Below are 26,326 nucleotides of genomic sequence, written 5' to 3'. Positions count from 1 at the left end.
CATAGTATGACATGGCCCCCGGCTTTGAGCAGATCAGAGAAAGCAGAAAAGACAAGTCAACATACAATTCCAACACACATAAGTGCGCCAGAGAGATACGCTATGACAACACAAGGAGAGATATTTTCTGGTAGAGGTCAGAAAAACCTTGGCAGAGCAGATGACACATGAATGGAATCTTGACAGATGAGCAGAAATTAGACAAAAGAGGAAAGAAATAAGAACATTACCTCAAAAAATAAAAAAACATAAAAACTAAAGATATAAATGTGTGAAATCATTTGGTGTGAAGAGAATACAACAAGAAGTTCAAATATCAGTAAAGTATATACAGTTTGAAATGGACAATGGGTATAAATGAAGCTTGAGAGACAGAGGCCAGAAAATGGAGGCGTTATATATTAGCTTAAGTGGCTTAAATAGGAGTCAGTGCATGATGCAATCCTTAAAGGGATTTTAGCGAGGAGAAATAGGTCAGATTTACATTTTATAACAGTTACTAGTTAACTTTGAATACAAAATATATTCCAATTGTCTGCCCTGATTATACTACTCTTCAATAAGCCAACCATACTTTCTTTTGTTTTGTTTTTTTTTAAGATTTTATTTATTTATTTGACAGAGATAGAGATAGCCAGCGAGAGAGGGAACACAAGCAGGGGGAGTGGTGGGAGAGGAAGAAGCAGGCTCATAGTGGAGGAGCCTGATGTGGGGCTTGATCCCATAACGCCGGGATCACACCCTGAGCCAAAGGCAGACGCTTAACCGCTGTGCCACCCAGGCGCCCCAGCCAACCATACTTTCTAATGATACCCACACCCTCTGAGTCAATTACACTTAACTAATCACACCAGAGACTGGAGTCACCTAAAAGAGCTACTTATTTAAAAATATAGACTACCCTATATATTTCATGTTCTTACCTTTTATTAAGAATTGTGCCTTATCATTTATGTACATTAAACAGTATGCACTGGCATTTCTATAACCACCAAAAGAGTCCCTCACTAGCTCTTCCCATGATGACTTTGTCACTGCAATATCATTGTACTTCATCCACCTGTTTTCACGATGATCAAAAATATATGCCCAGTAGTGCCCGGCATTAGCTTGGCCTTCGTGAACTAAAACAGCATGTAAGCGATAAGGAACCTAAATATGAAAACAGAAGAGTTAAGCCACAGTTAAGTAGTCTATTAATACCACATTCCATGAAATCCATAAACTATCTGATTGAAGAATACCATATAGAAAACTGGCTGTGATTAAAATTTTGAAAAAAATTACACTATGAAATAAAAAGGGGAGAGATAAATAAGCTAATGACATGTAAACGAGGTGTATAAATAGGATGATTTTTGAAACTTTGAAAATGTATTTCTTTCAAATGAAGAACTTATGATGAATATTTTGTATATATCACGACTTGTCTAAACCTTCACAATTATAATTGATGACTGAATTAGCAATATGGCCTACATAATGTATACCAAAAGTTAACATGTAACTGAGTCCTATACTTTCACCATCTTAATATCCTTAAACAATCATATAATTTCTCCCATAAGATTTTTTGTAAACACTAAGACCTTCTGAAAATTTTTGCTAAGTTTTACTATAAAATAAAAAAAAAGAAACAATAAATATACTATGAGAATATAACTCAATGTGGGAAATATTAATATGGAATCTTTAAGATCAGCAATTTTATAACAAACATTAAGAAGAGTTAGCTTAATAATTAGGTTAATCATACAAATAAAAATATGTAAATAATTTTGACAGTACTTACCAACTCAAAATTTAACTTACTTGGATCATAGATTTGTCAGAGTACATTAGTTCAATTGTTCGATGGATTCTAGATATGCTTTCCTGCAAATCTAAGGATAGAAGATGTCATTTAAAATGATTAACCTCAAGTACGTCTCTAATAGACATAAGATAGGAACTAATGGTTTTCCTACCAGTATGTTAGAGGAATAAGGAAAAATTCCTAAAAGTATTCTTACAAACATTACTATTTGGAGTCTTTAACAAAACGAAATATAGTTGTCCTTAATAAAAGATATATAGCACAAGTTCATAATTAAAAACCAAAACAAATACGGTTCACTTAAAAAATGTACCGAGTCTATAAAAGTGAACTTTATTCAAATCTGTAAAGGAAAGTTTCAATAAAAATGGAACATAAAGCCCCTTACATATTTACATAAAACAGGAAAACTACGGAATGAAATAAAATAACTTTGCCACAAACCCTCTCTCTCTATATATATATGTCATTGAATAAAAAATCTACCACAATCACCAATGGAAATAATGTTGAAACTCCCATTATTTATTCCTTCTACTTCCAGTAGAAATCCATTCTACAAAATTATTTTGTATTTTGTATTACTATATTACCCATAACAATTAAAAAATTAGAGAAAACCTAAATACCTATTAATGGGGAAATGGTTTAATTATAGTATAACCTATACTATGAAGCTATGGGAAAGAATCAGGAAGAAACCATGAAAGACTACGAAAAAATATTAGTAACTTCAGAGTGGGGCAAGACCTTTTTCTGAGCCTGACAGAAAATCCAGTAACCATAAAGGAAAAGATAAGACTCTCTCCCCAAACTTAAGAAAATCTACATTATAAAAACAAGGCAAAACCAACACCAAAAAAAGTCAAGTGACAAAGACAATTAAGAAAATAATCTACAGCATACACTATAGGCAACAGGTTAATAACCATAACACCAAAGTTTCTATTGAGCAGTAAGAGAAAGATAAATGGTTCGATATAAAAAAAAATGGGTGAATGTCACAAACAAGAAATTTATAGAAAAACAGAATTTCACTCATAATCAAGGAAATGCAAATTAAGACACTAACATAATTAAGACACCAACATTTTTTTCAACATTCAGGCTACCAGAATTTAAAAAGTACCCAAGGCTAGGAAGGATGCTGGGAGACAGGCTCTTCCACACAGTTAGTGGGAATAAAAACTGGCTCAATGTTTTGGAGTGAAAATTTTAAAACAATTAAAATTTAAAATATACACACTCTGGACCAGAAATGATACTTTTAAGAATATATCCTACTCACAAAAGTGTGTCAATATGTATGTAGAGGGCCAGCACTATTTGCAGTGAGTATCAATATAGAAATTAAATAAATTACATCCTACTCAGATGTTGGAATATTATACAATAGTTTAAAAAATAATGCTAACAGCTAATAATAGAGATAAAAGAGAGGAAACAAATATTCCAAGGAAAATCTTACCCAATCCATTGTACTAGGTATTAAGGTCCAAACCCTTATTGGATGAATGTCTCTCAAGTTCCTCAAACTTAAAATGGCCAAAAGTGAACTCATCATATTCCTACTTCCTCTCCTGAGGTGGGGACCTGCTCACCCACCAGGCTGCCCTTTTCCAAAGTACATTCCATCTATCTATTCATACCAGCATGAAAAATTAAGGGAATCATCCCTAATTCCTCCCTTTCTCTCTCACCTCTTGTCAATGACCTACGTCCGTCAGTTATCTCCAAAGAGTAGATCATATCCCTTCATTTCTTTCCTCCCTCAATGCCACTACCTTGGTGTCAAAAGCTTCCTACCTTCCACCCTTCAGAATGTCATCTTATAAAAACAATCTGCCAAGTCCAGTAGAAAATTATTTAGTACCTAGTACAGTGTTCAGGAAACACAGTGTGCTCAATAAATGTTTACTAATGAATTCAAATGTAAAATATTCCCTTATATATGAAAAATACTCAGGGAAACATTTACAGCCATTAAGGCTAATTGTTAGTTGCCATCACACCCTATATACGTTACACTGTATTATATTAGGACTGCTATTTACATATTGTCTATAATGAGTCAAGTTGGGCATCTAAAATCCAACAATCCATATTGTTTAAAATAATTCCAATCTTTTGGTATAAAAGAGTAGCTCCTAGATTTTTCTTTTTTCATAGAATAAAAGAAGGATAAAATTGGGTGACAATAATAGGATATTATATTTTGCCGTGTAAGGAAAAATTATAATAAAATCTACCATAAAATACATCACTTCATTTAAAAAAAGAAAAAGGACATTTTAGCAACAGTAAAGTAGCAAAGACATAATTTCAGAATAAAGGAGAGTTCCTTCCAAGAAAGGGCAGATGGCAACTTAACACCAACACATATACACACACACGCGTACTCTCATACTCCCAACAGAGCATTGTCCTTATTTTTCTTATTGTGCTACATGCCAGTTAAAACACATTACAGACTGGCACTGAGCTCATAGATCATATCAGGAAATCTCTGTTAGAGCAGATTTAAAATTAAAATTCACATTTCTGGGGCGCCTGGGTGGCTCAGTTGGTTAAGCATCTGCCTTTGGCTCCGGTCATGATCCCAGGGTCCTGGGATCCAGCCCGGTATTGGGCTCCCTGCTTGGCAGGGAGTCTACTTCTCCCTCTCCCTCTGCCCTTCCCCCCACTCATGCTCTCTCTTTCTCTCTCTCTCAAATAAATAAATAAAATCTTTTAAAAAATAAATAAGATTCACATTTCTAATTCTTAAACGTAAAACAAAATTTTTATCACTTCAACTCATTACACAAACATTAGGGGAAGGACGTAATTGATAAATACATAATTTAATTGTATGAGGTTTCGCAAATGGAGTAGCTGTGAATACCAGTTTGATATAAATTTAGAGCACTAAACAAGAAAATCAGACCATCTGCTATGTCATTAATCAACTAAGTAGTCCAGAGGAAATCTGATGGTCTCTCTGAATCTGAAGTTAAGATCATAAAAAACAGGTAGTCAGGCTAGTTTCTCTTATAGAAAACATTTTCTAGGAAAAAAAATACGTGATAATATTTACATATGAAATCCAAAGGTGACTTCCCATCTCAATTTTAATATTATACATATCCATCTGAGGCGACAGTAGCTATGCTGTGAGAAGCTTCTTACCTCTGGTGTCATTTTCTATTTCTGTCCTCCAGCGATGTAAACAGCTTTCTAGCACAGAAAGTTCTTCTTCTGTTATGTGCCTTGGGGCTGGATGCATGGGCAAATCTGGAGGTATCCGAGACTGAGTGAATGGTTTATGTACTACTGACCTCGATGACACGGCAGCTATGGAGGCAGGGGATGTGCTTGGCAGTTCTGAAGAAGGGGCTCCCTGTTGTTCTGTTGCGCTGTATTTTTAAAGCATAAAATATTTATTATTTAACTTTCCAAGTTAAAGCTCTGGACAAAAATTGTGCCAAACACATAGCATTAAATTGGCATATAATTTCAAAAAGAAAAGACCTTTAAAAAAAGAGAGAGAGACATGTGGATTAATTTAATAGCCAATGAGATTCTTAATATACAAGGAATATATTTATTATCAGGATGAAATTGTGGCTTTATAGAAGAAATGGCTTAATCGTTTCAATAAATCTTATGTGTACCGGAATTATATAATACTTACCAGCTTACATTACAGGAAAAACTAAGTTAACAGTATTTTCATGGATAAAAGGTGGAAGTATACCAAAAATAACATATAATTCTGAACAGAAAAAAATGTGATAAAAATTTCAATCCACAACCATAAAATCTACTGAAACAGTGAAATAAGAAAGCACCCAGAAGATATACAATCTTCTAAGTGAATCTAATGTTTTTAGAGTCCACTAAAATAAATCACAATGTTCATTTTATAAAACCTTCTTTAAAGGCATCAATTACATTACTATGTAATGTAAGTAACATAGCCGGCTGGCTCTTGAATCAGAACTTTTTACCTTGGTAATGTCTGTGGTGTGGAACCACTAGGTGGGGAACTAGCATCAATATCATCAACGGGAGATGTACAAACAGGTTTACTTGAAGCAAATTCCAACGCGTACTGTAGAACATCTACCAAAGGGAATCGTTTGGGACCCGAACCGTAGCTTAAATATCTGTTAACCATAAAATGTATAAATGCTTTTAGTTGTATATAAAGCACATCTGGTTGTTTTTAATAATTGTTATAAAACGTGATAAAAGCACTTTAATAAATCTTCCTCAACAATGCACTTAGTTTTGTTTTCAAATGAAGATGTTAAAACTGAAGATACATTCAAGAAATAACTTAAATATTCTCCAAATTAAGGAAAACAAAGTTCATTACAACTGAATGTGTCTGTATACTGCTGTAAATTTTAAGTGCTGCTCTAAGGTGTAACTCAATAGGAAAGTGAAAACTGACAGTTCCATTCCTGAGACTGATTTTATTTTTAGATCTGTCATCTGGTCTCATGATTAGGATGGTAACTAATATTATCCTCCTACATTTTACCTCTGATTAGTTTTTAATATGATTACTGATACCTTTTAGAAATAAAAATTATTGAAATATAATACATTATTTTTGTTTAAAACATTTGGAGCTTTTAATTTTCAAATTAATACTGAAATAAATACTAAAACAGATTAATCAGAGGTTGCAAACTGGGATCTCTCAAGCCACATTCCAGCCTGTAGACTTCTGTGTGAATTACAGAATATTTGTCTAGATTCCGGCGTCTTTTGGGAAGCTATCAAAAACAATGAGCTATTCACACGTGGTACCACCCACTAGTGCAGATAAGCTCTCTAGGCTTCCCCTCGCCCACCAGCTTACACTTGACTTGCGTCCCTTCTTTGTAAAGTCTCCATGAGGCCCTAGTAGGCATATGAATTTGTATCTTCTGTATCAAGGAGAAAAACTCAGTCACCATTCATTTTAATGGAAATCTCAAGAGTGATGTTTAGTCTCATACAAGAAGAAACCTTAAAATTTAGATTAGTTTAACTTTTTTTTTTTTTTTAAAGGAATCTCTTCACCCAATGTGGGGTTCAAACTCACGACCCAGAGATCAATAGTCGCACGCTCTACTGACTGAGCCAGCCAGGTGGCCCTATTTTTGGATTTTTTTTTAAGATTAGTTTAATTTCGTATCTATTTTCAGCACCATGAGCATTACCAGTGGACAATGAAAATATTTAATTTTAAACACTAAAATAATCACTAATGCCAACTACGAACTATTTTAGTTTCTAACAAAACTCAGAACTAAACTATTCACGCAAAATATGAATCCAGAGTCATTACTACTAGAATTATAAATCACCCAAAGCAAATTTAAAATGAAAGATTCCAGACAGTCACTAAAAATATCACTTCCTATAGTTAGCTCATAATTTCATAAAAGTTACAATACCTTTCTAATCTTTGTTGTAATACTGTGAGGTAATCTTTTAGTCTCTTGATTTCTTCCCTCTTAATTCTTGTTATTTCTCTGTTTCTGTGCATATATCTATCAGGAAAAAGAAAAATATCATTACCATTTTAAATATCATGGAAATAGATACAATATTAAGTCTAGCCAACACCACAAAAGATCAATTCATCTAAAATTTTAGAGTCAAATAGACAACACAAGAGAGTATTCCTTAAAATTCTTAACAACTGTAATACCAATACAAAAATTAATTTAACTTCCTTATAACATTATTCCCAGTAACTACACTTTTCTAAATAGAAAGAGAACTTAATTTTCCTTGACAAACAGTATTAGACATATTGTGCATAAAGGTAAAGATTAATTCTAAAGAAATTAAGCAAAACCTTTCTCTAAACACAATAATAATTCTTTACTTGGTTACTAAACAGTTTCAAAACTAAGTCATGCTGTATACCAAACCATACCTGTCCAGATATAACACTTGAGGAAATTCTAATTTGTTGTGAATTTTTTCTGGTCTTCCCAATGCCTGATTGAATTCAAATCTTGACAATTCAAATGTTAACACAGGTGGTAGTTTGGTGAACCAATGCTGAAAGAAAACAGTAACAAAAACCCTTAATATCACCTTTTTGTTTTCTCCACTGCAGTGCTAGACACATGGTGTCAGCACTGGCATTTTTATATGTATCATCACAATGCTGACGCCACAAGTACATGACTAGGTACACAATTTAGTTAAAGTCCAGCTTCCTCCCAAAAGTTTTCCACACCTCTTGAAAATTCCATGGATGGGAATAATACCCAACCAGGAAAGAAAAAAAATCTTCTAACAACTCTCCTTATTCCACAATAATTTTTTACATTAAAATATCTAACCTAAAGTGACAGACATTAGTTAAAATTATGGCTCAGTAGCTCAAATTTTCTGGCTTCTTCAATACTACATCACTATTACTACCAGGAATGGTACATATACTTATTAATCAACCACACTTCAAAACCCTTGACAACAAAACTTGTAGATACGGTACACACACACACACACACACGCACACACACATATATATTTTTATAGCATAAATTATCACAATTCTTACTAAAATCTAGAAACTGATATTCCCTTGTTTTAAATTTAACTTTCCTCCTAGAATTCTAAGTAATTTAAGAAAAAGGTCTATTACTAACATGGAGTTTATACTAATGATAACTATACTTAAAATGTTTTTAAATGACTAGTGTTTAAAGAATTAAATGTCTCATTGCTATGAGTCAATTCCTCCACAAACTTGGCAACTGTTCAGTTAAGCATGCACTGTAACAAAACTACAACAGAGAATTATTTGCATAAAAAATATTTCACTTTTAAACAAACGTATTTTTAAAGAGAAATGAACAAAACTCATGAATCACCAAATACGGAAGTATAAAATAATGTAACAAATATTTTTAAATGCTTATTATAAACCACATCATGTACTACTGTAAAAAGTAATTGCCATACACTACATTGTGTGTGATACTTTCAAGTGCCACAAAATGCCACCACACAAATATCAATTAGCTAAGAGTACATTAATTTAAATTCAAACATCCAAAAAAAGCAGTAATAGTGCACATTTGGCAAACTGGATTTGACTAAGCTCTTGCAAGTTGCTATTTTTCTCTAAATAAAGCTAATAAAAATGGTTATTCAAAACTATTTCTCCCTCCCAAAATGCTAAAGCTTACGCGAACTGAAATTTCCTGAGTTAGACTTGGTTTATCTTTAACCAAAAGTTGAAGTTTAAGAAATGTGTTTTATATGGCTATTAAAACTGAAGTTGACTAGAGAAAGTTATAAAAGATCTAGTATCAGAAGAATCTCTTAAGTCTTAAAATTTCTTGAGCAAAGTCTGCTTATTTATTTTGTTCTCACATGGCACTGGCAAGAATTTTACTTAATTCTAATACACACCTAAATTTACTATTAAGAATTAAAATATACTCCATACCTATCACAAAGGAAACTTTCGATGCCTTAGGATAATAGTCTCTACTATACTTTATGATACTAAAATAAGTAAGTAGGTTTCAAGAACTATCACTTTCATATTTTATTGCCGTATTTTAAATGTCACCATTAAAATTGAATAGTTACATACTTTAATTCATGGAAACCTACCATGGTCAATAGAAATAAAATCACCCAAATTGGGGGTATGCTTCTCGGTAGACCATGAAAAGTCCAGGAAATAACTTCCATACCTTAAGAAAGAATGTTCATAATAATTATGTAGTATGTCTCTGTTGTGAATGTATTTCCTTTAACAGCAGTGACAGTTTTTTCCTACAGGAGTGGAAGGATTTCACTTTCTTATTCTAAAGCTGATGGGGATAGAAGAGACAGCCAGACATTCCCTTAATTCATCTTGGAAAATATTATGGGTTTGTCTAGCTCTGTGATTTTAGGATTATAAGTATAGCAGTATATAACTAGAATTTTAAATATACAACGAGATGTTTTTCTTTCAAAATATTATTTTTCCATTCAATAAAAAACTATATTTGCTTCTCTAACTGGTATGCCATGCTGTGAGACATAGATCATTAAAGGTAAAAATAATGCTTATAGTTTCCATGTCTCTAACATTTTATTATTACTTATTATCATATTATATTATATAATGAACCTACAGAAGTAATAGATTAGGGCAGTTAGTGAATAAAAAACATAATCAACATGGGCAACAAAAGTGATCTTGAACTTATTTAACTTAGCAAAAATATTTTCAAGAGAGAATGTAGTCATCTTTATGAGTTGTAATAGCTGATTTTTTATTAATATATTTTAAGTTCCTTGCTTTTCTGAGATTACATGAATGCAGGAAGCAAGGGACAGAAAAATCAGACCTACCATTTCAAATTCCCACAGAACAGCAAACAAAACCAGGATATAAATCAAGCACAAGAAGCAAACTGCTCCTATCCCAACTCGAATAGTTTTTGTCATTTAACTGGGTTCACCCATTTACCCTTTCGCTCAAAAAAATAAATTTCCCATATAACATCTACATATATCTAATATGGCACTACATGTAGGTACTGTTTCTCTACTTTAGTTTTTGAAGTTCCATAAAGTTTCTGTTAGCACTTTGACTATAACTTAGTACAACTTTGTGAAGGGAAATTTGGCAGTACTTATATTTTTAAATGAGTACGCCTGGTGACCGAAAAATTCCACTTCTGACTATCCTTCATTCCTAAGTTCTCAAGGGTATTTATAGAAAGACATTCCTTGAAATAATTCTTTGTCCAACTACTGTCTCAGAGAAGAATTAAGTAAATTTAATTTTAGAAATACAGGCTATGTGATACTATGCAGGTTTTAAAAAGAATGGTGTAGAGCCATATATACTGATGTGGAAGCATGCTCGTGATATACTGGTGAGTGAAAAATGCAAGTCACAGGACAGTATGAACAAATACAAACACTTATATGTACATAGCAATAGTCTAAAAGAAAATGTACAACACATTAGTAGTAGTGAATACCCACACGAGAAGTAAAGTATTTACTACTGGAAATTTTTTTGCTCCAATAGGCAATCAAAAAAAATCTCTGGGTTTCCTAGAAAGTTTGATTCACCTATAAATTGCATTCCATTTGGTTAAAATTTGTGATTTAGAAAAATATTTTGTAAGTGGTTATCTTACATATAATCATTTTTAATTTATTCAGTTGTCTCTTGGTATAGCATTCCAGAAATTTAAACTCTTACAGGCCACTGGATATTTTAACATGAGTGATTCAGGAGACTAGAGGTCTCCCTAAATTACTTAACCAGAGCTATTTCAGCAAAAGAGATGCTTCCTGTATCAAAGTAAAATCAATAACTTTTACGAAATAATAGTGTAAGAGATAAAAGGTGTTATCATCAGGGACTATGTCAATTTACAAACAAGCCTGAAATGTTACTCATTGGTGTTTATAGATACTTAAGAAGAAACAGAACAGTTATCCTGAAGGACATTAAGAAATAAGACCATAATTTAAGTACACTATTAAAAACTTTTAAGATAGTCTACTTTAGCCAGTAATAGTCTCTTAAACCAGGCTGAATTATTATTGAAACTATTGTGTCCTACAAATCTAGGCAACTGGTAATAAGAATACAGGTAACTGAATTGCTCTTATTAAGACCGCTTACAAACTGCTGAACTCAGAGACGGAGACAAACCACTATATCTGTTAGGTTGGATGTAAAAACCTAGACACAAAATATACATGCAACATAGGGCACTCAAAGTGAGAAGCCAAAGATAGAGGACAAACTAGAATTTTTTAAATAAATAATGATATTCAGATTCAATATAAGAAAACACATTTTTAAAAGCTGGGAATACGTAAGAAAGATTATTTACCAATTAATTACTAAATTATTTACCAATAAACCAATGTGTATTTCACTTACAAGCTACTGTGATAGTGTAAGGAGAGTGCCATCTCTCCTTTTCCTGCCCAAACCCATCATCCTTTTGTTTAAAAGAAAAGAAATCACACGTTAGGCAAGGGGTCTGCTTTCCTGTTCCATTATGGGGTCCTGAGAGAGTCCCAATCTTTAGTCCCAATCAATGAAATAAATAAGCTTAATTTAAATATTCTTAATTGGAGGTCTATCTGGGACTCACTGGTGGAGCTCTTAGGCCCACGTACCACATTCCTACCCTAGATTCTGATTTGACAGCTTTGAAGTATGGTCTAGGCATCTGCTGAGAATCACTGAAGTAGATGATCTATGAGGTAGAGAGAAAAACGATCTCAAATATTTTCTCTCTCTTTCCCGTTCTCTCCCCCCCTTAAAACAAAAAAAGGCCAGGAAAGAGTAAGTATTATTTATTTATTTTGGGGGGGAGGTGTATAAGGGAAGAGAAGGAAATGAGGATGAAGTTACAACAGGAAAGAGTTAATTCCATCTTTTTGGAAAAACACATATTCAGATAAAAGCAATTTCTTTTCAAAAACACAAGAATTCAGTCCCTGTTTAGAAAAACACAGAGGGGGGCGCCTGGGTGGCACAGCCGTTAAGCGTCTGCCTTCGGCTCAGGGCATGATCCCGGCGTTATGGGATCGAGCCCCACATCAGGCTCTTCCCCTATGAGCCTGCTTCTTCCTCTCCCACTCCCCCTGCTTGTGTTCCCTCTCTTGCTGGCTGTCTCTATCTCTGTCGAATAAATAAATAAAATCTTTGAAAAAAAAAAAAAAAGAAAAACACAGAGGTATCATCACTTAACATTGATTAAGCACCCATTTGGGGATAAAGTCCCCAGAAACTTTTCTGATAACACTGAGACATTTCATTCATTCAGTCAATAAATACGTATTATGTAATTCTATTTGCAGTCACCATACTATCCACTAGAAATATAACAGAGAATGACAAAGACGAAGATCTCTACCCTCATGCATGGAGCTTACAAGTAGACAACTATCAGCAACTGCTTAATGAGAACTGATTTTGGAGCAAATGATCTGTCCTCTGCCTTGCATTAGAGTAACACATAAGGATGAATATATGTATGGGTGGATGGATATGCAGACGGGGCTAATGACAGGAATAAAGAGAGAGAGATGGGTGGCAAGACAGAGAGCAGTAGAAACAAATAAACAGGTTTATATTTTTCGAGTTTTATCTTTCTTGAGAAAGCAAGTTCTTCTATCTGCCCTTCATGCAATTACACAGCAATTTTACAAAAAAAATTTAAGGAATCTAGACAAATCCCAACACTATTTGATATAAGTAACATACGTCTATATAAAATTCCACCCTAATATCAGTGCTTTTCTTTTTTACTTCCAGGACTAGCATGCTGCAGTGACTGGTACCTTCCCTAAAAAGTCTAAAGAGACTTAACAACAACAAAAAAAGAGGATTTTAACAGAAAATTTTAAGCTAAATTGTTACGTGAGAATTTAACATAGATTACAGACTTGTTTGTGTCGGTTTCCCAAATGTCTAAACTACCATAATTAAATCCAAACACATGCTCCGAGTATTCTCCCAGTTATTAGGCAGCTATGTAATTAGAGCTCTAAACTGTGCTTTACTGCACTGTAAGAAAGACCTGAGCAGAAAGGAATAATGAAGATGTTAAACTCACCTCTTGGCCTGATTTTCCTGAATTCTCTGAATGTAAGGACTCAATTTCTCCTTCAATCATAGCAGCTTCTAGGCACTCATGTAGATCTTTGAATCCATTGACCTGAAGCGGGTACTGACCAAACATTTCAGTATTTTCAAATTTTTTACCTATAGGTGAAGGGAAAGTTAATCATTACTCAATATGGCCTTTTAGTCACTAAAAATAAGTGTGTATATGAATTACCTCCTGAGCCTGAAAACCACCACTCTATGTTCCACAGGGTTACCACTGTCATTTCCTTGGTTTATACATGCACTACATGCACATTCACATCCAGCCGTAGGTATTAATTACACACCTGCATGTATGTAAGTAATCACATGTATGTGTGTGTGTATATATATTCTTTCAAAAAATACCTCCTAAGGACAAGATACTATGCTAAACATTGAGAATATGTATAGCAGTAAACAGAAGAGATATATATGGTCCCTGAGCTGAAGCAACTCTCAGCCTCTTTTGGAAGAAAAGCATTACATTACATGTACATTACATTATATGTACACTAACTGTACATATAATTATGAACAAAAAATTATTTATCCTTGTTAGTGTTATAAAATGTGTGATGAGACAGTGCTGTGAGAGGGTATAAAAAGGAGCACTAACATAGTCTTTAGAGCAGGAGGGTAGAGCAGGGAAGACTTCCATAGCAAAATGACATTCACACTGAGACTTGAATGGTGAGTAGGAGTTAGCCAGGCCAGACTGTCAGGGTGCTGTGGAGAATTCTTGGCAAAGGAATAATACACACAAAGGCTTTAAGGATGCAAAGAACGTGGCCGGTTTGAAGAACTAAGGGGAGGACATTATAACTTAGGGGAGCAATGGAAGGATGACAATGAAGAATGAGGTAGGGAGTCAAAATCCAAAAAGTTGCCCTTAAGAATTTTTTCTCTGAGTATATTCTGTATATAACAAAGTCACTGAATAGTTAAACTTGAGAATAATAGGATCAGATTTATGTCTTTGAAACATCCTTATGGCTTCTGTGTTAAGTGGGTGATAGGAGATTATTATAGAATCCATCCAGAAATAAAGGTAGTGTGGAAGATGGAGTTAATAGTAAAAGTGAACAGGGGCGCCTGGGTGGCACAGCGGTTAAGCGTCTGCCTTCGGCTCAGGGCGTGATCCCGGCATTGTGGGATCGAGCCCCACATCAGGCTCCTCCACTATGAGCCTGCTTCTTCCTCTCCCACTCCCCCTGCTTGTGTTCCCTCTCTCGCTGGCTGTCTCTATCTCTGTCAAATAAATAAATAAAATCTTAAAAAAAAATAGTAAAAGTGTACAAAAGGAGATGAAATTACACAGATAGACATTTATACGTATATCCAGAAGGAGTAAATATGATTGCCTGGTGGCTGGCTCACTGGCAGGATGGGGGGCAGAAGAATAAGGCAGATATCAAGAATGATACTTGATTTCTATCATCAACACCTGCCTTGAAAGGGGCTCCAATAAAAAAAGAGCAGCGATTTTTTTTTTCCTTTTGTTTTAAGGTAGTAGCAGCAATCATTGTTTTAGAATGGCCCGTGGGATTTCAAGTTGAGAAGAGAGCTGGATATGAGTTTGTAATTAAAATTAATCTTCTGGTCTGAAGCTATAAATGAGAGAATCGCTGGCTACTGACAGCAGTTAATCAAGGGAGTGAATGAGATTGCCAAGGGAACTGGCAGACAGGAAAAGGTAGGGGGTAGGAGCTTAGTCCCAGCCATCTCCCACCTTTAGGTAAAAGAAGAGGCTTTAACTACAACTTCTAAGAAGTACCCACAGAAGCAGGGCGGGGGGGGGGGGGGGAGAGACAATAAGGTGCCACAATAGCCAGAGAAGTGTTTTTAAGGACAGAATATAGGAAAGAGGAAAAGGAAGAAAGAGTAAATAGCATGAATAGTTGATAAAGAGTTTAGTATGAGAACTGAGTGGGACCCGGCAGCCTTGAACACATGTTGGAAATTGATAACCTTAGAAAGATCCCTTTTAGAAGAGGCCTGGGGTCAGAAGCAAAAGTGGGATGGGTTGAATAAATGGGGATTTAGCAGGCAAAAACAAACTCCTCTATTGAAAGGGGCTTAACTGAATAAGATTAACTGAAAAAGACTATGTGAAGGGAGTTCTTTTTTAAGATGTGAATTACCAAGACCATGTCTAAAAACTGATGAGGAAGACAGAAGGGGAAGCTGAAGATATAAGAAAAACGCAAGATAATGGAGTCAGGTCTGAGTGAAAGCATGGGGGGATGAGATTCTGAGGACATATAAACAATAGCCTTCTGATAGAAAACTGAATAATTCTGTATTATCTGGAGGGACAAATAAAAAGAATGCGGTAGAGGTAGGAATGGATCGAGGTTGTGGAGGCTGAAGCTCACATATTTGAGAAAGTTGTGTTTACGTACTATGATACAAAATTACAAACACAAAATTAGATTCAGGACCTTACACAGGACCTATGGCTAGATTTCACTAGCTTCATGGCAAATCCATAAAATCTGTGGGAAGGTTTTTCTCAGAGAATGAAGAGCCAGTGAAGTTAGAAGCAGAAAAGATAAAAATCATTATTGCAGAAAATGGGATAGAAGACAGTGATTTAACAAAACAAGTATGATTGCCAGTAGTGTTACAGGATTTGGACCAGTGAAGCTTAGTTATCTACTACAAATTCATGATCCATTTACAGTTAGCCCATCTGAGTGATTTTTCTACAGTAATATTGAGGTACTCGGTGCACAGAGAGAGAAGATGAATAGCTCAGTGGTGGTCAGAGAATAGTTACAGGGTGGGGGGGCGGGGGAAGGGGAGTGTTAGAGGTTTGTAAGAGTGGTCATAATGGGCAAAGAATAAAGAAAAGAAAAGGGCCAAGAGGAACAAAATGAAGGGGTCAATGGATTAGATGTTCTGGAAAAGTTGAGGAACTTTTGAAATGAGAGCACTTTAGTAAACAAACGAAAATCACCTCCAATTGAGAGTTGGTCTAAAAGAAAGCATTAGGAAAATATTTGTAAAAGTGATTAACAAAGAGCTTGAAAGCAAATCATTTTTACTGAAGCAAATACATAGTTCACCTGGAAATGTATTAAAACCACATTTATGTAGCACAATTGTTTGAAACAACTAATATCCAGTACAAGGACTTCAGCACTGATTGACTAACAAATTATTTCAATGAATCACTTTAAAGAATCAAATAACACGATTCGGGTCCTTTTCTGGTTCCACACAAATTTAAGGGCTGCTTGTTCCAGTTCTTTGAAAAATGTCATTGGTATTTTGATCTCGGGATGGCACTGAAAGTGTAGATTGCTCTGGGTGGCATAGACATCTTAACTATGTTTATTCTTCCGATCCATGAGCATGGAATGTTTTCCATCTTTTTGTGTCTTCTTCAGTGTCTTTAAACAGTGATCTGTAGTTTCTAGAATATAGATCCTTTACCTCTCTAAGTTAATTCCGAGATATCCTATGATTTTTGGTGCTATTGTAAATGGAATCGATTCCCTAATTTCTCTTTCTTCAGTCTCATTGTTCGTGTATAGAAATGCAACTGATTTCTGGGGCGCCTGGGTAGCGCAGTCGTTAAAGCGTCTGCCTTCGGCTCAGGGCGTGATCCCGGCATTCCGGGATCGAGTCCCACATCGGGCTCATCTGCTAGGAGCCTGCTTCTTCCTCTCTCACTCGCCTGCTGTGTTCCCTCTCTCGCTGGCTGTCTCTCTGTCACATAAATAAATAAAATCTTTAAAAAAAAAAAAAAAAAAAAAAAGAAATGCAACTGATTTCTGAGCATTGATTTTGTATCCTGCCACATTACTGAACTGTTCCATAAGTTCTAATAATTTGGGGGTGGAGTCTTTTGGGTTTTCCATATGGAGTATCATGTCATCTGCGAATAGAGAGAGTTTCACTTCTTTGCTGATGTGAATACCTTTTATCCCTTTTTGTTGTCTGATTGCTGTTGCAAGGACTTCTAGTACTATGTTGAATAATAATGGCGAGGAAATATTGAAAAGGAAAAACAAAGCTGGGGGCATCACGTTGCCTGATTTCAAGCTATACTACAAAGCTGTGATCACAAAAATAGCATGGTACTGGCACAAAAACAGACACATAGACCAATGGAACAGAATAGAGACCCCAGAAATGGACCCTCGGCTTTATGGGCAACTAATCTTTGGCAAAGCAGGAAAAAACATCCAGTGGAAAAAAGACAGTCTCTTCAATAAATGGTGCTGGGATAATTGGACAGCTATATGCAAAAGAATGAAACTTGACCACTCTCTCACACCATACACAAAGATAAACTCCGAATGGATGAAAGACCTCGATGTGAGATAGGACTCCATCAAAATCATAGAGAACACAGGGTGTAACCTCTTCGACATCGGCCACAGCAACTTCTTTCATGACACATCTCCAAAGGCAAGAGAAACAAAAGAAAAACTGAACTTGTGGACTTCAGAAGATAAAAACCTTCTGCACAGCCAAGGAAACAGTCAAAAAAACTAAGAGGCAGCCCACAGAATGGGAGAAGATATTTGCAAATGACACTACAGATAAAAGTCTGGTATCCAAGATCTATAAAGAACTTCTCAAACTCAATACCCAAGAAACAAATAATCGAATCAAAAAATGGGCAGAAGATAGGAAGAGACACTTTTCCAATAAAGACGTACAAATTGCTAACAGACACATGAAAAAATGTTCAAAATCATTAGCCATCAGGGAAATTCAAATCAAAACAACCTTGAGATACCACCTTACACCAGTTAGAATGGCAAAAATTGACAAGGCAAGAAATAACAAATGTTGGAGAGGCTGTGGAGAAAGGGGATCCCTCTTACACTGTTGGTGGGAATGCAAGTTGGTACAGCCACTTTGGAAAACAGCATGAAGGTCCCTTAAAAAGTTAAAAATAGAGCTACCCTATGACCCAGCAATTGCACTACTGGGTATTTACTGCAAAGATACAGACGTAGTGAAGAGAAGGGCCATATGCACCCCAATGTTCATAGCAACATTATTCACAATAGCTAAATTGTGAAAGGAGCCAAGATGCCCTTCAACAGACGAATGGATAAAGATGTGGTCCATATATACAATGGAATATTACTCAGCCATCAGAAAGAATGATTATCCAACATTTGCAGCAACATGGACGGGACTGGAGGAGATTATGCTAAGTGAAATAAGTCAAGCAGAGAAAGACAATTACCATATGGTTTCACTCATTTGTGGAACATTAGAAATAGCAGGGAGATCGGTAGGAGAAGGAAGGGAAGAATGAAGGGGGGATAAAGAGAAGGGGGAATGAACCACGAGAGACTATGGACTCTGGGAAAAAAACTGAGGCCTTCAGACAGGAGGGGGTGGGGGGTTGGGATAGGCCGGTGATGGGTATTAAAGAGGGCACATATTGCATGGAGCCCTGGGTGTTATATGCAAACAATGAATCATGGAACACTACATCAAAAACTAAGGATGTACTGTATGGTGACTAACATAACATAATAAAAAATTTTTTAAAAAAATAATCAAGTAACACAAGTAGAAAGGGTATAAATACTGCATAGTCACCACCTGATTAGAGCTACTCTACTGCTTCGAATATATTGTTCTACTTCAAGTAAAAATCAGTATGACAGTATGGACACCCCAAACTGGAAAGGACATTATATAATGAATATTTAGTATTTGAGGCAAAAAAAGAAATGTACAAACACTTCAGTGTAACATTTTAAATGGCTGACTAAATCCTGAGTTGTTATCTGCCTTTTTCTGAATCCCAAACTCTAAAAGTTGTATTCAAACAAAACTTCATAGCAACCAATTACTTAAAATCCTGGAGGAAAACCAATTTTCCAAATTATATACTTCAGGTGATTTGGGTTAACTTTCCAAAAGCTGAAGCATTGGGCTATTTGGAAAATTTGTAAAGTTTTTCAAATGCTTCAGATTTTTTCAAAACTTCATGCTTTGGGATTTAGTAATTATTATTATTTGAAGTATACTTAATGAGTCAGTTCCCTTCCCTTATTAGGAAAATGAAAGAATAACTGGTCAGACCCAGATTTTAAGTAATAAGCATTTAGGATAGATGGAGTAGTATCACTCTCAAATGATTTTTTAAAAGATAAGAGTACGATTCTTTCTTGAAAACTAGAGCCTAAAGAATTTTATAATCACCTGAAAAGTGTAATACCTTCACCACACTAAATTGTTAAATGCAGCTTTCAACATTCATAGAGTTGAAACCCTCAAAAACAGTAACCATCATACCCAAACCAGTATTCAACTCCAACATTATTTTCAAAACCAATTGCCTCCTTAATCCCTATACCCCAACAATTCACAGAATCACAGAAGCTTTCTCAGGAAAAGAACATCAGGATAACTATCAATTAGCATGCGATAATGTACCCTGTACCTTCCTTTTCATCACTCAATTCAATCTTTTCTTATAAATGATTAGTAGTAGCAATACAACAGGCTACTAGACAGAGTAAATCAAATTAAAATTAAAAACCATTCAACAAGGAGTCACTATCAAGACAAAAGCGATTAGATAATATCTCTTCAAATGTCACAAACATGTGTAACCATACCTTCAAGTACTCCCACAGCAAGGAATCTTCCATAGAACAACTCTACCATGGGGTTCTTTGGCTTCTCTTCATCCCTAAAGCACGGCAAAAAAAACCATAAATGTGGTTATAATTTTTGGACTCGTAAGTAATAGAGCATTCAAAGAACATTAATACCTGCCAAGATGGTGACATTGATGTGGCTGTCACTCACTGACATTACCTTGGACAAGGCACTTACTACATTTACTCTTCCATGTTTTCACCTGTCAACTGAGGACAATAATAGCAACTGAACTCCAAGGGCTGCTGTAAGGGTTAAAATGAGCTGCTGCGTGGGACAACATTACAAGAGGACCTGACACAGTCTGTGTTCACGGAGTGAACTATTATTATTGTTCATTTCGACCTCACACTTTTAGTCTGGAGCAACAGATTATATTTGGACTTGCTAGGAAGAAAGAAAAGCCACTCTTAATCAGAGTAAATTTCCATAAAACTTTAACATGTCATTTCCCACATTTAAATAGGAGAGTGCAGACCATTCAAAAATAGCAGCTGTCACCAATGAAGGAGCAAAACTCCAGCTTTGACCCAAAGCAGCTCAGCAGCTAGTCCACCCTTCATGCTGCAGGCACGATTAGTCATTTGTGAATTTTCCAAATTCTTTAACATGCACATTATTTTTTTTTTCCTTTTTCGATTGAGGCAAACAGAAGTTAACAATTTTTGAACCTCTTCTTCTTTTTATGTTCTGTTCTCTGTGGTCTGAAAACAGTTTATCTTGGCATTACTACATAAAAGTGTGTGGTATCCACAACTGTGTACAGAATTTATCTTCATGAATTTTGTGTTTAAACCAGTAAAACTGATATAATGAATGAATGAATCAATCAACGAATAAATAAATAAATAAATAAATAAATAAATAAATAAATAAAGGAAAGACATGCCTCTTTATAAATATAGTACATGCATCATTGTTTACTCCTTAAAACAACTGGTGGGAATTACTTCACTTTATCCTCACAACAATGCTCTGAGGTAGTGATAACTCAAAAAGATTTCTGGCCCTCTACTTCCAGTATGTGGTTAAGACGTACTTTCCCACTCACGCTGTATTTAAATTTTAAAAATTTGAATTGTGGTCAGATATACATAACACAAAATTTACCATCTACCCATTTTTAAATGGTTGGTGGGTAGGGTTAAGTATATTCATACTGTTGTGCAACCAATCTCCAGTCTTCTCATCTTGCAAAACTGAAACTCTACACTCACTGAACAACTCCACATTTCTCCCTCCCCCAGGCCCTGGCAACCACCATTCTTACTCACTGTTCCTTTGAGTTTTACAACTCTGGACACATCATGTAAGTGGCATACGGTTTGTCTTCTTTGTGACTGGCTTATTTTACTTAGCATCCATGGGGTAGCATGTGTCAGAATTTCCTTCTTTTTTAAGGATACTGCACTGTATGTATGCCACATTTTGTTTATCTATTCATCCATGGACATTGGGTGGTTTCCACCTTTTGGCTATCGTGAATAATGCTATGAACAGGGGTGTTCAAATATCTCTTTAAGACCCTGCTATCAATTCTTAATATATACCCAGCAGTGAAATTGTTGGAGCATATGGTCGATCTTTTTTTCAGCTGCATGAGGTATAAATGACAAAGTTTAAAGTATACAACATGATGATTTGATATACATATACATTGTGAAAGGATTCCCTCCAATAGCAATTCTATTTTTAATCTTTTGAGGAGCCACCATGATGTTTCCCAAAACAACTGCACCATTTCACATTCCCACAAATAGTGCACAAGGGTTCCAATGTCTTCACATCCTTGTCAACACCTGCAGTTTTCTGGGGTTTTTTGATAGTAGCCATCCTAATGGGTGTAAGGTGTTCCCACTCACTTAGAAGTTAGGCAGACCACATGACTTGCTTTGCCCAACAAAATGTGAGCAGAAGTGATGTGTGGTAGAAACTTTGAGAGCCAGTGTACTTTCATTGCCGTGGTAACCCCAGAAGTGGTGATGAGGGGAAGCGTCTGTCAGCCTGGGGCCCTGACTGAAAGAATGAGCAGAGCCCCTTGCTCACACGCACTGGACACATCATCTAACAATATAATATAAGCCTGCAAAGTCTTGGGGTTGTTGCCACTGGACTATCTAGCCCACGCTAACTGATAACAGATAGTACAATTACTTCTACTTCACTGAATATAAAGCTGTAGAGCAGGTTAAGTCACTTGTCCAAATTCACACAATTGGTCAGAAATCAAGCTGCAAAGTGAACTTAAATCTGACTCCAAAATCAATGTATCCTCTCCCACTACATATACTTAGTCTTTGGGCATTTTAACTCTATGGGAAAAATTTATTTCATACCTTATACATCTTATACTGTGAGAATAAAAAGGACTTGAGAATGACATGGGCTAGAAGAACGATCTAAAGATTCTCTCTTTTGATGTAAAAATCTATGAATCTTTAGATATAAATATTAATGGGAATCTCCTTCCCATGGCCTCTTATTTTTATGTAGAAAATCAACATTCCATACTGCTAGACACATACCCCATGGAAAGAGGTTGGTGACTTTGCCAGAACGAACTAGATATGGAGTGGCTCTTCGAATTCTGAATTTTCTTTCCAAATCTCTCCTCAAATCTTCCTGCCTGAATTTTCGCTTCCTCTCCACTGGTCTGTGAAACACTGACCTTCCCTAAACAGTCATATAGGAATCTTCTAGAAATTGTTTACCTTGTCCTTCTTTCCAACCTTTCAGAGGTCCTATTCTTTGCCCTATATTTAAACTGTGAATCTCAGGGGCCCAGACTGGTTATGCTAACAGAAATATAAGGAATACAAGTGAAGAGCAATTAAAAAGACATGAGATTCCTATAATAGAAATGAGAGACCGGGGCACCTGGCTGGCTCAGTTGGTTGAGCATCTGACTCTTGGTTTTGGCTCAGGTCATCATCTCAGGGTCATGAGACTGAGCCCTGCGTTGGGCTCCTCTGCTTGAGATTTTACCCCCCTCCCTCTACCCACCCCCTCACACGTGCACACACTCGCGCTCTCTCTAAATAAACCTTTAAAAAAAAGAAAAAAAATGAGAGAACCACCACTTACATGAAAGCGGTAGATAAGATAGATTGACACAAATAACAAAAACCAAAAGAAATCACTATAGAAAACTTGTATCAGGGACATCTTACCTTGGGAATTAGTCTGGCACAGAAGTTCAAAGGTCTAGGGGAGATGACAAAGCAAACTACAATGCTTTGGGTTAGAGCTTCCCAATCTTTTTAATACCATTGGTGTATGTGTATATATATATATATCTTTTTGTACATGTGTGTGTGTATGTATATATATATATATATATATATATATATATGTATATGTATACATTTGTGTGTGTACATATATATGTATACATATATATAATATGCAGAGAACTTTGAGATAAAAAGATATACTTTCTCATGATCACAGATATAGGATCAGTATCTCCACAATCCATAATCTGGTTAACCATGGCACACCAACTGGAAAGCTCTGTTCTAAACAGGGAGAGCACAGAGATTCAAAAACAGTTTTAGCTCCACAAACAGTAAAGAACAGATAGAAAATGATGGGGAAATGAACAAGGAGAACATATTTCAAATAAACTTAAGATTTCAGATGAACTAGAATGGAAAAGTTCTAGCTTCTTTTAAAACAGTGTTAGGAAAAAAGGGAGATAATTTGTTAGTTACTAGATCAGAAGAGGTGACTAGAACCCAAAGAAAATTAACAAGTAGATAAATAATAAGCAAGATCTCCAAAATCAGCATAAAATGACCCCCTCAGAAGGAACATGGATTTAGGCACTCTTCTGAGGCTACAGATAAAAAGCAATGGGGGTCATGTACTGAAGACAGGATAAACTAAATGAAGTGCTTATAGAAAATCTGGATAGATTTGAGAGGAGGAACTAGGGATTTCAGGGTGAAACATTCAAAGAATTACTGAAAGAACCTCAAAGACTCCATTATCACAGATAAGGATACAGATACTGTTCACACTCTGAGGAAACACACAAAGAATTTTGATATCAGAACTCTCAGGAAAGATACAAGGGACATGAGCTGTACTAGAGAGGAACCAGCCTGGACGACTGTCATTCGTGAATCACTAACTCTCATCATGAGGGACCTATCGAGACAGTATCAGAGGAGCGAGTCAGAGAAAAACAAATGTAAAGGCCAGAAAACAAACCCAAAGAACAGGAAGAAAAGACACATATCCATCGAACAGAGCTGGCTCTGCATGGGATAGAGGCTAAGAAGCACGTTATACTGTTGAAAATTCAGCCAAACCTTCCTAAAAGAAGAATAAAAAATATATATAATGTATGTGAACTTTAGAGGCATGTGCCACCCAGAAAACAATGCAGCAGAGAGAGACATACTCTAGGCCTAGAACATGCCAAAGCTGAGCACAGAGTGTATCTTCACGGGATGCTGGGACCCAGCTTTCACAAGCAGCAACAGCAGATTCATTCCAGGAATCTGATGGGGCGATTTTCCAGATGAAAGGAACATGAAGTGAGAAGCTAACAAGAGAAGGAAGTAACCTAAGAGGCAGGTTTCCCAGGCCTAAACAATTCCATGGCCAAAGGCAATGGGCTCAACCCTGTGGCACAAAAGTAGGTCACTCAGTGCAGCACTCGGAGCCACAAACTGAAGAAGCTCCTAAGGAAAACGCAACTAAAACTTCTGGGGACAAGAAAGTAGCTGAGGACCAGAGCTGTCAGCGTCATAAGCTTCCAAACACACCAAGAAGAAAGCAGCATTCAAATGCCCCATTCTAAGACAAAATTTACCAAAAATAGAATTTTTTTCCTCAAACACTGTAAACTTAGCACCATAATCAATCTCTTCAGATCTCTCTCCCAACTTAGTTTAAGTTCACATATAATTGTTGGCAAGCAACTGGCCCTCAACGACAGGCATCCAGGCAGAATTAAACCACTGATCTGTTGTTTACGACATCTCCTAAAACTTCTGCTACAGACTTTGGCAACAACTTGAGTCTGGACTGCACAAAGTTCCGGGAATATTATATACATGGACTGAGAGCTAGAGGGCTGAAGTTTTGCTTTAATTCTAAAATTTCAAAGGTAAGAGACCATTCAGTGTTAATCATGTGTGTCCTAATAACCCCCTGAAATCTAGAATTCAAGCGCATGAAACTGACATCAGAAGGACAGAAGGAACTATACCCACCCCCATGAGGGAACCGGCTGCAGAATCCCAGCTCTATGCAGGCACAGAAATAACATGCCTGTAGCTGAGACTGAACAAACTTAGAAACTCAGAAGTGACTTTTATTTTTCTTTAGACTGCAACCACAAAGGCAAAAAAAATGTGATTTTTCAAATATAAAATTTCTTTGCACTTTACCTTAAAACATCAAGAGAAGGGGCACCTGGGAACCTCAGGTGGTTAAGTCTCCGATTCTTTTTTTTTTTTTTTTTTTTAAGATTTTATTTATTTTGGAGAGAGAGCACTCATGAGTGTAGAGCAAGGGGACGGGCAGAGGGTAAGAATCTCAAACAGCCTCCCCACTGAGCGCAGAGCCCAACAAGGGGCTGGATCTCACCATTCCATGGTGATCATAGAATGATCTGAAGATCATTGACATGAGCTGAAATCCAGAGTTGGACGCTTAACCGACTGAGCCACCCAGGGGCCTGAAAGTGTCACACTCTTGACGCTGAGTGTGGAGCCTGCTTAAGATTCTCCCTCTCCCTCTGTCCCTCCCCCTGCTCTCACTCTCTCCCTCCCTCTCTCTCTCAGGAGAAAAAGAAAAAAAAGATCAAGGGATATGGGAAACTTACTTTTCCCCTAAGAATTGGAGAACGAAAGGAGGAAGTCTATATCTATATCTATATTAACTTTTGGGGGTATCTCTTATTGATTAACACTGTATAAGTAGAATATATTTTATTTTAATTTAGTCTCATTGCAGACCTGTTATAATGATGTTTCCTGAACAATAAAGCTGGCTATAATTTAAAAATAAGAAAAAAGAAAAGGGAGAGAATTTTCAGCCTTGGATTTCCACCTGTCTTCTTGGTAGAAGACCTTCTAGGCAGGTCTTCTACGTGTATCTTCTTGGACCACATCAGAGCCTATAGTGGCAAGTCCTAAATGATCAACCAATGTTTTATAAAGATACACAAAAAACCAGGGGTTGGTATTAGGAGAGTGGCCTCCTGGGAATGGGACTAG

General features: G+C 36.0%; 1 protein-coding gene across 5 annotated transcripts in view; it reads right to left on the bottom strand.

Moving 5' to 3' along the window:
• The window catches only part of USP25 (ubiquitin specific peptidase 25), a 134,143-nt gene that overhangs the window by 40,682 nt on the left and 67,135 nt on the right, over window positions 1-26,326 (bottom strand). For all 5 annotated transcript variants that reach the window (XM_026484522.4, XM_044380307.3, XM_044380324.3 and 2 more), the window contains 8 exons: window positions 20,051-20,124; window positions 13,414-13,562; window positions 7,737-7,864; window positions 7,249-7,344; window positions 5,806-5,964; window positions 4,985-5,211; window positions 1,813-1,883; window positions 924-1,152 (listed from right to left, as the gene is read on the bottom strand). In XM_026484522.4, the coding sequence (XP_026340307.1) occupies window positions 924-1,152; window positions 1,813-1,883; window positions 4,985-5,211; window positions 5,806-5,964; window positions 7,249-7,344; window positions 7,737-7,864; window positions 13,414-13,562; window positions 20,051-20,124 (1,133 nt within the window). The remainder of the gene's footprint in view (window positions 1-923; window positions 1,153-1,812; window positions 1,884-4,984; window positions 5,212-5,805; window positions 5,965-7,248; window positions 7,345-7,736; window positions 7,865-13,413; window positions 13,563-20,050; window positions 20,125-26,326) is intronic.

This window comes from Ursus arctos, unplaced genomic scaffold, assembly GCF_023065955.2.
Source record: "Ursus arctos isolate Adak ecotype North America unplaced genomic scaffold, UrsArc2.0 scaffold_4, whole genome shotgun sequence".
Classification (NCBI taxonomy): Eukaryota; Metazoa; Chordata; class Mammalia; order Carnivora; family Ursidae; genus Ursus; species Ursus arctos.
Note: the sequence above shows the minus strand (reverse complement) of the source record. Positions and strands in the feature narration are given on the sequence as shown.